The 14,980-nt window shown below is 34.8% G+C and overlaps 1 protein-coding gene across 3 annotated transcripts in view; it reads left to right on the top strand.

Annotated features, from left to right (window-relative positions):
* Positions 1–239: 239 nt before the first annotated feature.
* LOC139781234 (sodium-coupled monocarboxylate transporter 1-like) overlaps positions 240–14,980 on the top strand; it is an 87,794-nt gene continuing 73,053 nt past the window's right edge. Inside the window, exon 1 of one of the 3 annotated variants that reach the window (XM_071720062.1) lies at positions 240–723. In XM_071720062.1, the coding sequence (XP_071576163.1) occupies positions 584–723 (140 nt within the window). In that variant the 5' untranslated portion in view covers positions 240–583. The remainder of the gene's footprint in view (positions 724–14,980) is intronic. The other 2 variants (XM_071720063.1, XM_071720061.1) reach the window with 2 other exon arrangements.

The following is a 14,980-nucleotide window of genomic DNA, read 5'->3' as shown; positions in this document are numbered from 1 at the left end:
ATTTAAGGGTCTTCCCATTCCAACCCAAGCTTTAATTCTTTTTAACAAAATTATAATATTACAAAGAATCATTTTAATCAAAGAATTAAAGAGATAACAGTACAAAATTAAAATAAATATTTAATTAAAATAAAATAAATAAATTTTTCTTGTAAAAAAACTTGGCGCTGCTCCCTCCTTTCTTTGTTTAAAGTCGATTATCTCGAAAAATTTGCATTATTAAAAATATGTTGCAAATAAAAAGTATTTGTTTTTATCTCAATTTTTATATAAAACAATAAAAAGTGGGGTTTCCATTTAAAAAATTAAGTAGACCCTCGTTTGACCTATAGTAGCGCCACCTATGATGAAACGGATAGTGCCATCTTGTGTCTCTTTTGATTTAAAACATTTTTTCATAGGATATTTTATGAGATATTTTTCATTAACATTATAATTGGTTCAATATGTATAAAATGAAATATCTGTCATCATCATTTATCACAATTTTTTGAATGAATGAGTGAGTGTGAGAGAGAATCTTTGTTAGAATAAAAGCAGATTAGAAAGATATTAATTTAAAACATGATTATTACTCAATAGGATGGATTGGAGTCCTTTGACAAGACACACAATTTGGGGACTTACTATAGGTGGTTTCGTACATTGGCTACAAATCACCGCCATTAATCAAAATATGATTCAACGATATTTATCTCTTCCTACTTTGCAATCAGCTAAAAGGTATATGTTAATAATATAAACACTTTTATAAAAACAACAATACATTTTCTACAAAAAGAGAGAAAGAGAATGAATAATATAAAAGAAGTGCGGGTAATGTGAAATAGTGGGTTAATAGCCCGGGAAAAAAGAATTAGATCTGCCGAGATATGACCAGATCTGGTTCATCAGATCTGGCCAGATATAATTTGATCTGCCGAGATATAATTATTATTTACCGAATGTATCCAGATCTGCTCAGATATAATTAAAAATTATGAAGTGATGTAAAATGTTATAAAACCATAAATATCGATTTAATTCGAAATTGTGTGCCACTTTATTATAAACGTGCGATACAACTGATGATATAAGTTGTACCGTACACTTGATTTATATACCGTTCTTATACTATCGTTTGTCATATTTTAAATACGAGAAATGGATCTCATCCCTTACGAAAAAGTAGTACTAGCAATCAGTACTCAGTACTGAGTGAACAGTACTCGTAGTATTGAGAGTATTAGTATGTTAATACTCATGAATACTGCAGAATGGTCGGTATTGTGTCTGTCAGTGCTTACAGTACTGGCAGTACTACAAGCAATAATACTCATTAGTACTCCAAAGTATTGAAGTGGTCAGTACTTTATCAGATTTATATTCGGAGTACTATCATGATAGTACTGCCAGTACTGTAAGAAACTAATAGGCACAGATTATTGATAAATTGGTTCTCTAGCACAGTCTTGGTTTTTCAATTGACCAAAGATTTGTAATAAACAGGATTTAAACAGATCTCTTCTACGTGTCACAGGGTACCCTACCTTTCACATTACATGTCACAGTGTACCCTACGCTATGGCTCAATCGACCCCACGCGTGGGGTCCACTGTGACAAACGCAGCATTTCAAAATATCATTATTTTTGCAAAATATTTCTGAAAATTTACTTCTTAAATCATTTACAAACAAAGTTTATTATATTAAACATCGAATAGTCTCATTTATATTATAATGAAGTTATTAAAATTTTTAAATTCACATTTTTAATGTGATTTGAAAAAACGTGGTTCAAGGGTGCCCACTCTCCCCTACTGCGCCTGTACCATACGTTAGTATCTCACGATTATTTGATAAGTACTAAAAGAGTACTGGAGGGAGTACTGGTGGGAGTACTGGGGGAGTACTGGAGGGAGTACTGAATGAGTATTGGATGAGTACTGGGAAGGAATACTGACGAAGTCAGTATGGTCGAATTTAGTAATGCTTTGAGTACTTATGTCTCCAGTACTTTCACCAATACTTTTTCCAGTATTAAAACCAGTACTACTTTTTCATAAGGGATCGAATGCCATCTATCGGATGATCCGACATTTGCACAGGGCCGTATAACAAAAAGTTCGGGACACTGAATTATCTCGGAAAGATGACGTTTTCGGAAGAAATGTTTTATACAAAACTTGTAGGGTACCAAGTCTTATCCATTATGTGGTGATATTGATTTGACCTTGAACGATCTTGAGAAAGTCACATCAAGGTCACATTAAGTTCTTTAAACGGGGACCTCTATTTTTTATGTCATATTCTTCTAACCCTTGTCGAGATATTTTCAAAACACTAAGATAAAGCTCTTTTTCGTTAAGAATTTCCTGAAATATTTTAAATTTCGTCATGACATTTTTAATATAAAATATGAGATATCTCATAAAGTATTCACTTTTCGATAACTTTACCTTCAAACTTTTATACGTAGAATAATGAAAAGAATCAAATAATAATATTAATTTTTATTAATCTTTACATTTGCAATTTTGCAAAATTGAATGCGTCTACAAAATGCAATTAAATTTTTTAAAATAATTTTTTTTTGTTTTTTTTACAACAATCTTTTTCCGATCTTTTTGTTACACCCTGTATAACCAGTAAATAATAATTACACAGGCACACAAAATAAAAAAAGTGGTCTGTTCTTTTGACCAGACCCACCTATCTTTATGTATTTTGACGCGCTGAATCCGAATCTGAAGTCCGTTTAGCCCAAACACCCTCAAAATTTCGAGTAAATCGCAAAAAGTAGCTAAAAATGGCGAAAAGTCACGTTAACGAGTGCGAGAAAATTCGGAAAAATTTTTTCTGACCTTGGATCAAGTGTGTTTTTTTGTATTTTGACGCGCTGAATCCGAATCTGAAGTCCGTTTAGCCCAAACACCCTCAAAATTTCGAGTAAATCGCAAAAAATAGCTAAAAATTTAGAAAAATCACGTTAACGAGTGCGAGAAAATTCGGAAAAATTTATTCTGACCTGGATCAAGTGTGTTTCTTTTGTATTTTAATGCGCTGATTCCGAATCTGAAGTCTGTTGAGCTCCATTACTAAAAAAATTTGGCAAAATCACAAATTAAAAAAAAATGAAAATTGTGAATAGTAAAAATCCAGAAAAAAAATGTCATGGATATGAATTACTTCAGAACAAATTGTACGGAATCAGGTTTACTTTGATGTTTTTCTTATACTGTTTTTCTTTTGTAGCGAACTCTTTTCTCTTCGAATGACCTATGCAGTGGGTTTCTCTTTCTCTTCTTCCCATTCTGATTCGTTTCTCTCTTTAGTGTCCAACAGTAATCTGCCATCATGTTGATATCCCATCTTCCTTGGTATCGAAATTCCATTTCACGTATATCTTGATGGAATCGTTCTCTTTGTTCTTTACTGTAGTCTCCAAGGTTTTCAGGAAAGTAGTTAAGATGAGAATGTAGGAAGTGCAATTTGAGATTCATCAAGCAACCTAACTTTTTAAAATTTTTCAACAACTCTTCTACCAAATCTGGTAATCCTTACTCCTCTCATTTCCTAAAAAGTTTTGAGATACATTCCTGAAACTTTGCCACGCTGCTTTTTCAGTGTCATTCATCTGTGTAATGAAATTTTCGTCTCGAAAAAGAGTTCGAATTTGAGGACCATCAAAGATACCCTCTTTCAATTTTGAATCACTTATCGCGGGAAACTTCTTTCCTAAGTATTGAAAACAGTCACTATCTTTATTCAAAGCTTTGACAAACTGCTTCATGAGACCAAGCTTGATATGAAGAGGTGGTAGCAGAATTTTCGAAGGATCAATCAATGGTCTGCGTTTAATGTTCCTTGATCCTGGATGAAACTCCGTCCTCTTTGGCCATTCTTTCTGAATATAGTGATTTATCCTGTCCCTACTATCCCATAAACATAAGAAGCAGGGATTTTTTGTGAAATCTGATTGTTGGCCTAGGATCATAGTTAAAATTTTCAGATCACCGCAAACTTTCCATTGATGTTCCAAATACTTTATTTTCTTCAATACTATCTGCAAATTCTCGTAAGTCTCTTTGAGCTTCGTTGAGTGACCTATTGGAATAGATGCATATGTATTCCCGTTATGAGAGGAGTGAGGATTACCAGATTTTGGTTGAAGAGTTGTTGAAAAATTTTAAAAAGTTAGGTTGCTTGATGAATCTCAAATTGCACTTCCTACATTCTCATCTTAACTACTTTCCTGAAAACCTTGGAGACTACAGTGAAGAACAAGGAGAACGATTCCATCACGATATACGTGAAATGGAATTTCGATACCAAAGAAGATGGGATATCAACATGATGGCAGATTACTGTTGGACACTAAAGAGAGAAACGAATCAGAATGGGAAGAAGAGAAAGAGAAACCCACTGCATAGGTCATTCGAAGAGAAAAGAGTTCGCTACAAAAGAAAAACAGTATAAGAAGAACATCAAAGTAAACCTGATTCCGTACAATTTGTTCTGAAGTAATTCATATCCATGACATTTTTTTTCTGGATTTTTTACTATTCACAATTTTCATTTTTTTTTAATTTGTGATTTTGCCAAATTTTTTTAGTAATGGAGCTCAACAGACTTCAGATTCGGAATCAGCGCATTAAAATACAAAAGAAAAACAGTATAAGAAGAACATCAAAGTAAACCTGATTCCGTACAATTTGTTCTGAAGTAATTCATATCCATGACATTTTTTTTCTGGATTTTTTACTATTCACAATTTTCATTTTTTTTTAATTTGTGATTTTGCCAAATTTTTTTAGTAATGGAGCTCAACAGACTTCAGATTCGGAATCAGCGCATTAAAATACAAAAGAAACACACTTGATCCAGGTCAGAATAAATTTTTCCGAATTTTCTCGCACTCGTTAACGTGATTTTTCGCAATTTTTAGCTATTTTTTGCGATTTACTCGAAATTTTGAGGGTGTTTGGGCTAAACGGACTTCAGATTCGGATTCAGCGCGTCAAAATACAAAAAAAACACACTTGATCCAGGTCAGAAAAATTTTTTCCGAATTTTCTCGCACTCGTTAACGTGATTTTTCGCCATTTTTAGCTACTTTTTGCGATTTACTCGAAATTTTGAGGGTGTTTGGGCTAAACGGACTTCAGATTCGGATTCAGCGCGTCAAAATACAAAAGAAACACACTTGATCCAGGTCAGAAAAAATTTTTCCGAATTTTCTCGCACTTGTTAACGTGATTTTTCGCCATTTTTAGCTATTTTTTGCGATTTACTCGAAATTTTGAGGGTGTTTGGGCTAAACGGACTTCAGATTCGGATTCAGCGCGTCAAAATACATAAAGATAGGTGGGTCTGGTCAAAAGAACAGACCACTTTTTTTATTTTGTGTGCCTGTGTTATTAATTAAAGTAAAAAATGTAAAGTCTCTAATAATTCTTATTCGAGTTGGTAATTATTTATGCAAGTCTTCAAATAACTTCAATAAAATTTTTAATGTAATCTAGCTATTAAATAATAATCAAACTGAGAATTTTTTCACTTTTGTTTATCCATCATCTGTAAGCTTACAATGTACGAAATAACTTATATTTCTGTGATTGTCTTTTGTATTTTAGATATAAAGCGAATTGATGAAAATGCTTTTATAACAAATAACTAAAATGTTTTTTTAATAAAAAATACTTGTTTTTTGCAAATTATATCTTTATTATAAATTATTTTTATATAATTATATCAAAGATATTTAATTGAATATCTTTAATTTGCTATGTATCTATAAATAAATTCATATTTATATATTTAAATATCACATTAGACGAACATCGAACATTTAATTTGTTATAGTTAAACATGGCCAGATATCGTCAGACCTGAACAGTTTTCGATTAAACACAACCTCAGTTCGACTTATATCTGGACAGATATAGTCAGATGTAATGTATTTTGGATCGCATTCGAGTATAGATATGGTTATATCTAAACTAAACAGATACAGACAGATCTAGACTGTTTCGATGATATTCAATCACAGATATGGTTCGACCTGAGCAGATATGGTCCGATTTGAGCAGATATGGTCCGAGCCGTCGAAGACCAAATTACACCTCATATATAGTTATATATAGTTGTATATGAACATATATGACCAGATCTGCGCAGACAATATAATTTTATCTGGTCAGATCTAATCCTTTTTTCCCGGGAGGAACTACTATGATATCTAGTCAATAATGGCTGCATTCCGATATTCACTGCCAGTACTGAAAATCTATATTTTTCTATATTTGACGTCACGTATAGATTTTCAGTACTGATAATTGCTGATTGTAAATATTAGAATGCAGCCTAAGTGTTGTAACCACTGAAATATATTTAACCTGGAACGCGGGCTGCCATATAATAGCCACGGTAAGCAAACGGGAGAGAAAAATCTCTGGTTCCTCTCTCATTCTTATCTGGCCCACAGTATGGTCGAGAGCACTGAGGTAATGCTGACCACACACTCTTTCAGTAAGACGTAACAGTAAGGTCAAAGTATAAGTATACACAGTAGAGATCCTGAACTTTTTTAGTGGTACTCAATTTCTAGTGCGCATGCATCGGTTTATCCTACCAGGAATATGGCGGCCTGTACGTACGACAAAGAGAAATATACTTTTCTCTCTTTCTCTCTTAAGTGTTCGTACAGCCCAGAAGATGGCTGCGAGTCATGTGATCTGGGACTCACTACGTCAAAGGTGCCGACGCTCAGTGTCACTACTGTATGTACTTATACTGTGGTAAGGTTTTGACCAAGGGCCAAAGTACATAATAACATGGCATAGCAATACGACAGTCGTAATCGTGGACGTAAGTAACGCACAAGCTTTGGCGTATTCTGAAGATCGGTCTACAATACGTGGAGTAAGCCTGGAGTGAGAAGTAAGAGTAGGCAAGATTAAACGTTATAACCTGTTAGGTCTTGATTGGCCGAGCGTAAGTGTAAGAGTAAGAGTAGGAGTAAGAAATAAAATTAATTTATTTCGCTTACGCCCTTACGCCAGCTCTCTTAAATCGAAAATAGCCCTCTTATGCTTACTCTTATAGCGTTTTTCACTGGCAGAGCTGGTGCGCACTCAGTGCACATTAAAGCCGTTGTACACTGATTTAATCTCTAATATAGTAAAATGCAAATATTTCGACTGATAAAATACCCAGTACATATATTTTACTAAATAGTGCAATAAAGAATATTGAGGATTTCATGATTTAATCCGTTTATATTAAACATATACTTTACGTTGGTTTGTGTACGACGGCTTTAATGTGCACTGAGTGCGCACCAGCTCTGCCAGTAAAAAACGCTATTACTCCTTACTCCACGCTTACTCCATATATTGTAGACGACGCTTGACAATCAGGATACGTTAGGCCATGTCCCAGATAGCAAAGCGTGTCTGAGCAAAATCGCGCAAATCTGTGATTGCTTATGATGCTGGCAACTTGCCGTACATTTGCTTCAATTGATTTCGAGTAATTTAATATTTGAAGCAACACGCAGGCAACATTGGATATATGTATTGCCAGCAATTTGTCGGCAAGAGAGCAGCATCAAATTTACTTCGCGTTGCTAACAATATGACAGCATTGTGTGATTCTATGAATTATTACAGCAACATGACAGCAACAGCTCGAATTTTGAATCAGACGATTTTAGACCGCAGCATAACCCTGCTAAAAATGACCGATTGAATCCGATTAAAAATTTTGAATCCGCATGAATCTGGATTCTTGATTCGGAAATCACGGATTTATAACGATTACACCGACTGAAAACGATTGAAACGGATTGGTATTCAAGGATGTAATTTCAATCGGATTCTATCGATTTGAATCGTTATGATTTTATAAACGATTACACTGATTGAAAACGATTGAAACGGATTGGTATTCAACGATGTAATTTCAATCGGTTCCTATCGGTTTGAATCGTTATGATTTCGTAACGATTACACCGATCGAAACCGATTGAAACGGATTCGTAATCAATTAACGATGTAATTTTAATCGGTTCCTATCGGTTTGAATCGTCATGATTTCATAACAATTATACCGATTGGAAACGATTGAAACGGATTCGTACTCAAGGATGTAATTTCACTCGTTTTCTATCGGTTTGAATCGGTCTTAGTCAATCGTTTAAATCGTTATGATTTCATGAACCCCGAAATCACGAAATTATAATGATTTATACGGATTGACTGACCGATTCAAACTAATAGAATCCGTGAATTTCGGATATATAAACAGGATTCTTTATTACTTTATTATAATTACCCGATTTAAATAGATTAAGCGCAGATACGATTGAAACCGATTGAGTCGGATTCAGATGAATCCGGAAATATCGCATTAAATCCGATTCCGGTGTTGTATTAAAATTTCACGATTGATGCGGATTCAATAGGATTCATGTGGTCATTTTATTTACCCGCTTAAAATGGATTGGCATTAATACGATTGAAACCGATTCAGTCGGATTCAGATCAATCCGGAAATGCTAAATTAAAAACGATTCCGATTGATTTGTTATTAAAACCGATTCACTTCCAATCGGGCATCCGATTAACCGGATTGAAAACGCATTCATTCCGATTCAATTTCACCAAATTTAATGCGGAACCAATCGGATTCAATCGGTCATTTTCAGCAGGGAAGTTGCCAACAAGTTGCTGGCAAGTTGTTATACAAAATTGTTATATCGTGAAGGCATCAATTTGCCGACAAATGCGGACTCAGTTGCCACAATTCTGATAGCAACACATACTATGTTGTCGGCAACATGCCAACAACAATGCAGACACGGTGCTATCTGGAGTTGTGTTTTGGTCCTAATCGCGTTACTCAATTCGGTTACGTATGGCCAAATCGAGCAACGCGATTGGTCAAAATCTTACTGTTACGTCTCACTGTCCAAGTAGCATTTTTCGGTTAACTTTCCGACTAAGGCCCAGTTCCACAAACGTCGGTTAACTTTTAATCTTAGTTAACTCACTCTTCGTTTCTTTCTAAGGGAAACGTTACAAAGAAATGAAGAGTGAGTTAACCTAAGGTTAAAAGTTAACCAATGTTTGTGGAACTAGGCCTAAGGGCTACTTTTCTACCAATTACAACGTTGTAAGTGGTCCAAGAAAGTTCGAAAATTAAACTTATAATTAAAAGATAATACAGTAAACCCTCGTTAACACGAATTCGAAGGGACCGGGATTTGAGTTCGTGTTAACCGGGTGTTCGGGTTAACGAGGAAATTTTGCCCCTCGTTAACACGAATTTGTTCGTGTTAACGAGGTTGACTAAAAAAATTTAGTAGATAGTATTGCATGTATGATATATTCTTTATTATTCATACAGCAACTTAAATAAAATATATAACTTATACTAACTTGGAATCTCCACAACCAATCACTTAAACAATTGAAATTTTCGACACCTAAATTATCTGCTATAGATATCGCTTTTTCCTGAATTAGCGGTTCACTTATTGGAATATTTGAAACTCGCATATGATTAAACTGTTACGTCCAACCCCAGAATTAGGATAAGAAAAATTGGGAAGCGAAGGAAAGGCTAACCAGAGGGGTAGGGATAAGGAAGGACGCAAGCAGATACTTACTCCGTCGCTCGCAGGTACACGCTCTGAGGCGCGTGGCGCGAGCCGAACGCACTTTCGATGGCTCAGAATCCCAGATAGCCAAATGCTGTGAGTTTGCTGCCATGTTGCCAACAAATTAATGCAACTAATTTTGACAAACTCGGGACAAGGTGAGACAGCATTATGCTTGTCGGGTTGAACTCATATGAATTATATTTCTATTAACAGCAAATTGATTGCAACGTGACAGCATCAATTTGTGAGGGATTTGTGATAGCACGACATGTTGCAGACAACATAACGTACCAATATTGCGGACAGTTTGCTCTTGAAATTGCGTCAACTGATTGCATGTATAAGCAATCATGTAACTGTATTTGTAACGTGTTCTATTTTGATGTCAGCAAATTTACAGCAAATATATGAAAACACATGCAATGCATTAGTTTGCTCAATATGCTCTATCACGCTTGGCTATCTGGGATGGGTCAACGTCCGTAAGGACGCTAGGACACCTTCCGTGAGCGGTGCGATCGTCGGTCCTGTATTTAGTCAGAGAATTTAATCTCTTTAACTCAGGATCGGACCTTGTACGGTTTTGAGAGCGAAATGAATGGTTTTTGAGGTTTTAGATTATAAATAAATGGAGATTGAGATTATTATTTAAAATAGAATAATAAGCATTTATTAACAAAATAATAAAAGAGAATCAGAGAAAGCAAATACATTTATGATAAGTGTGAATGAGATATGTGTGTACTTCTCGCGGGTGTTACATAAGTTCGGAGGTGATCGGGCAGGATTTTCGGGGGAAACCTATTTTGAATTTTATATTTTGCCCGCTATTATTACAATGAAGATTAAGAATGGGATTACATAATTTTTCGGCTAAATGTGCGTGTGGTGAGTATGTGTGATTATACTAAATTACGTGGAAGGAACCGGTCTAATTGAGAGCCGATCGCTGTTGACGGTGCGAAATATTAATTTAAATCTACAAATTTATTGTTTTATAATCTTGTTCCAAAATATTTAAAAAATATTTTAAATTTATTTATTATTGGTTTTATAATCCTTTTTCAAATATTTTTGAAATATTATGAAATATTCTTAATTAAGAAAGATGCAAAGTAGCGCATCTTTCCGTGCTAGTTTGCAACGACGCGCGACGCCCGCGCCGCTAGCTAGTAAGGTGATAAAGAGTAAGGTAATAAAGAAAAACATTTTTATAAATATTTTTAAAAGATTCTTAAAATATTATTAAAAATGTTACCACAAAAGGTTTTTAAACCATTTTAAAATATTCCTAAAACCATTTTAAAATGTTTCTTTCAATATTTTTATAGAAATATTTATAAACATTTTTTGAAAATATTTTGTGCTGTATGGGTAGTGCTATATGATTCGAACGCTGCTTGGTGTCTAATCTCTAAGTTCTCTTTCAACTCACAGTTTTATTAAACAAATAAAATTTAAAATAAGATTATACCTATATTAAGCTAAGAATGTACTGGATAGTTTGTCAAAATGCTACGAAGTTGATGAAAATTTAATATCATATTCTGTATTCTCTTTCAAAATTCGGGGTCAAACAGATCGATTCACAATTTAGATAAAAAGTTATTTGAATATCCGTTTGACAGAGAGTTTTACAGAGAAAAGTGTAAACATTAAAAGATGTTACCAATATAATGATATTTTATACACAAGTAGATTATCAACAAACAAAAATATAGGAACAAAATTTGAAACGATTTACAATTTTTTTCAAGATTTTTTTTCATAGTAACAGGTATTTACAGTTACTAAATCTACGTCTTTTACATTCTATTAGATTTGCCGTAACTATATATATACATTTTTTGTCTTTGGATCCCTGGAGAATTAATATCGGTGTTTTAAATGTTTCCTACATATACTTTTAGTTAGTGCCTCCAGAACATCCTTAGATATTAAATAAGATTTATTTCCTTCTACAACTAGATATGTCATTAGTTCATAAAATTAATCTACATAAATTACAATGGCTCATTTCAAGTCCCGTATTTGGGAATATGTATTTGTGTATACATCTCCTTGGAGCTTTTATATACACAAATATTAAAAAAAATGGAGGTACTATTGCAACAGCATATTTTTGACACCAAAAGTAAAAAAGTCCTATATCAGTTATATCACTTTTCCCCTTGACAAACAATTATCGAGATATCGTAAGCTAAATATTGAAAAAGTTACAAAGATTTCCTTGAATCTAAAAAAATATCAGGCAAATAAAAAAATGTTTCAGACAAAAGTTATTCAAATTAAGGGGGCCCGTGTGGGGTGTTAGTCCCCCATCGGGCGCCTCCCCAGGTGACGGATTGGAGAATGCTCGCCGGCATGCCGGAGGGTACCGGGGAAATAAAATACCCGGGGTGGACCAAAACTAACAACAAGATGAAGCAATGGAAAAAACGTACGGAAATACCCTAGGTGGCAGCCCAGTTGAGCTGGAAAATCCACCCTTTTCGCAGACAGGCCCTATGGATTCTGGGGAAGGCTAACTATTGCTTGTTAAAGATCAAATTAGAAGGAGCACATCTTTCTCAATCGCTAGCAGCAAAAAAGAAAACAATGAGGAAGTAGAAACATTGAAACAAGAGAATAGGATTCTTAAGCATAAATTAGAACAACTAAAAACTGCTATGGATAATGCACAAGAAGAAATACGTAGACTTATAGAAGAATCGTCAAAACAAAAAATATCAACCTACTGTGAACAAGAATATTACACAGATGAAGAAGAATTAACTCGTGAAACAGACTGGATATTGAAAAGAGACAAGAAAAGAAAAAGCGGAACAGTCACCAGAAACTCTAGAAGAGGAAAAAAACGCTACCAAAAGGAAATTCAGATTAAAATAAATGTCAGCTCTGATACAGAATATAGAGAACTGACATCTTTAATGAACATTACGAAATATGAATGGCATACGTATGAGAATAAAGCTTCTAGGCCTATACGAGTGATGGCCAGAAATCTGCATCCGTCAACTCCTGTTGAGAACATTAGCAAAGAACTAGAAAAAAAAGCTTTAAGATCCAAGAGGTAGTACAAAAATTTAGAAACAATGTTGTAAATAATAAGGTGGAATTCATTCGTCTGCCACTGTATACATTAGTCTTCAATAGCTCTGAAGATATCAACAGAATCTACACTATTCAGTACATTAACTACATGAAAGTTAAAATTGAAGCGATAAGAAACAGCAAAATGATCCCACAATGCAAAAAATGCCAAAGATATGGCCACACTCAAAGATTCTGTAAAAGAAAACCCAACTGTGTTAAGTGTGCTGGCAACCATCTCACAGTGGAGTGCGTTAAAGCTAAAAACACTCCGGTAAAGTGCATTAACTGCTCTGAGGCACACCCAGCTAACTACAGGGGTTGTATTATAGCTAAAGAATTACAGAAAAGAAGGGATAATAGTATTAAGGCAAAGGGAGCAAAGTCTCAGCCACAAACCTTCAACAAAGCTAAGCCTTAATACTTGGCACATAGATGTATGTCTAATCTCAGAGACACATGACAAGACAATCATATATCAAGATAAGAGGATATAAAGTGTACCATACTATCCACCTAGACAATTAAGCAAAAGGTGGTATTGCGGTTATAATTAAAGAATCAATTAATCACTATGAGGAAAGCTGTCTACAACGTGTAGATATACAATTACAGTGGTTGGCATTAAGTCTACCAAGCAGAAATTGAAGGTTGGAGCAGTATATTGCCCACAAAGACATAATATGAAACAAGAAGACTACCAGACTCTCCTTCAACACCCAGGTGAAAGATTTATAGTAGGTGGTGATCTTAATGCAAAACACGTAGACCGGGAATTGAGACTAACCACAACAAAGGGCAGAGAGCTGAGAAAAGCCATCCATGGAACAGGGTGTAACTATCACTCAACGGGTAAGCCTATATATTGGCCTACGAATATAAATAAAACTCCTGATATACTAGACTTCTTTATAACAAGAAAAGTATCACCTAGCTTTATTAAAGTTGAAGAAAACTTTGATTTGGATTCAGACCATTCAACCGTTATCCTAACACTGAGTGAAAGGGTAATAAGAAGAGTCGCCCGCCCTACTCTTGTTAAGAAAACCACTGACTGGGAAAGCTTTAGAATTAAACTTCAGAAAAATATTAATTTGCGTATAAAGTGCGAACTACGGAACAACTCGAAAAAGAAACTGAAAACTTTACCAGGCTCATCCAAACAATTACCTATAATAATACTAAAGAGGCTACATATACAACTAAAGGAGTAAATTTATCCGGTTAAAATCAGGGAACTTGTCAAGGAAAAGAGAAGAGCCAGAAGAAGATGGCAGCAGACGAGAGACCCATTTGACAAAACTATCTTAAACAATAAAACTCAAAGGCTCAAAAGGGAGATACAAAATCTTAAAGAAGAAACAATAAACTCGTACCTGCAGAATCTGTCGGCGGATGAAGAGACTGGCTACTCACTTTGGAAAGCGACCAAAAAGATCAGGAGACCCATAACATCAATCCCTCCCATCAGGAGGGAAGAAGGTCCATGGGCCAAGGACAATAAACAGAAAGCGATATTATTTGCTGAGCACTTGGCTGACATTTTTAAGCCTAACGTAGAGCAGATGGACAATATCCTAGAAAAAGTAAATAATCAAAAGTGGGAAAACACCACCCCTGTGACTCCAAAGGAAGTAACTGAGGAGATTAAAACAAGACTGAAAACAAAAAAAGCACCGGGATTTGACTTGATCACAGGAGAAATTCTAAAGCAGCTGCCTAGAAAGGGTATTGTAATGCTCACTTATCTCATCAATGCAGCATTCAGATTGAAACATGTCCCTGCTTGCTGGAAAATTACAGAGGTGATTATGCTACCAAAGCCGGGCAAACCTAATGATGTTAAGTCTTATAGACCAATATCTCTCCTGCCAATCGTTTCAAAATTATTCGAAAAGCTACTACTTAAGAGACTAAGACCACTAATAGAGAATAACAACCTAATACCGAACTTACAATTCGGTTTCAAGCCAAAACATTCAACGAATGACCAAGTACACAGAATCACTGATATAATTAAACGTGCGCTCGAGGAAAAACAGATCTGCTCCGCAGTATTCTTAGACGTTGCCCAGGCCTTCGATAAAATGTGGCATGACGGCCTGATATACAAATTAAATAAAATGCTTCCGAAACAGTATATAGACATCTTAACATCTTATATCTCAGATAGACTATTCAGAATTAAACAGGAAGACGAGTACTCTGACTTAAAGGAAATAAGAGCCGGTGTACCTCAGG

The sequence above is a fragment of the Temnothorax nylanderi genome, unplaced genomic scaffold (assembly GCF_030848795.1).
Source record: "Temnothorax nylanderi isolate EJ_2023f unplaced genomic scaffold, tnyl_v1.0 TNYL_tig0323_pilon, whole genome shotgun sequence".
Lineage (NCBI taxonomy): Eukaryota > Metazoa > Arthropoda > Insecta > Hymenoptera > Formicidae > Temnothorax > Temnothorax nylanderi.
This window is presented reverse-complemented; position numbering and strand designations above follow the sequence as displayed.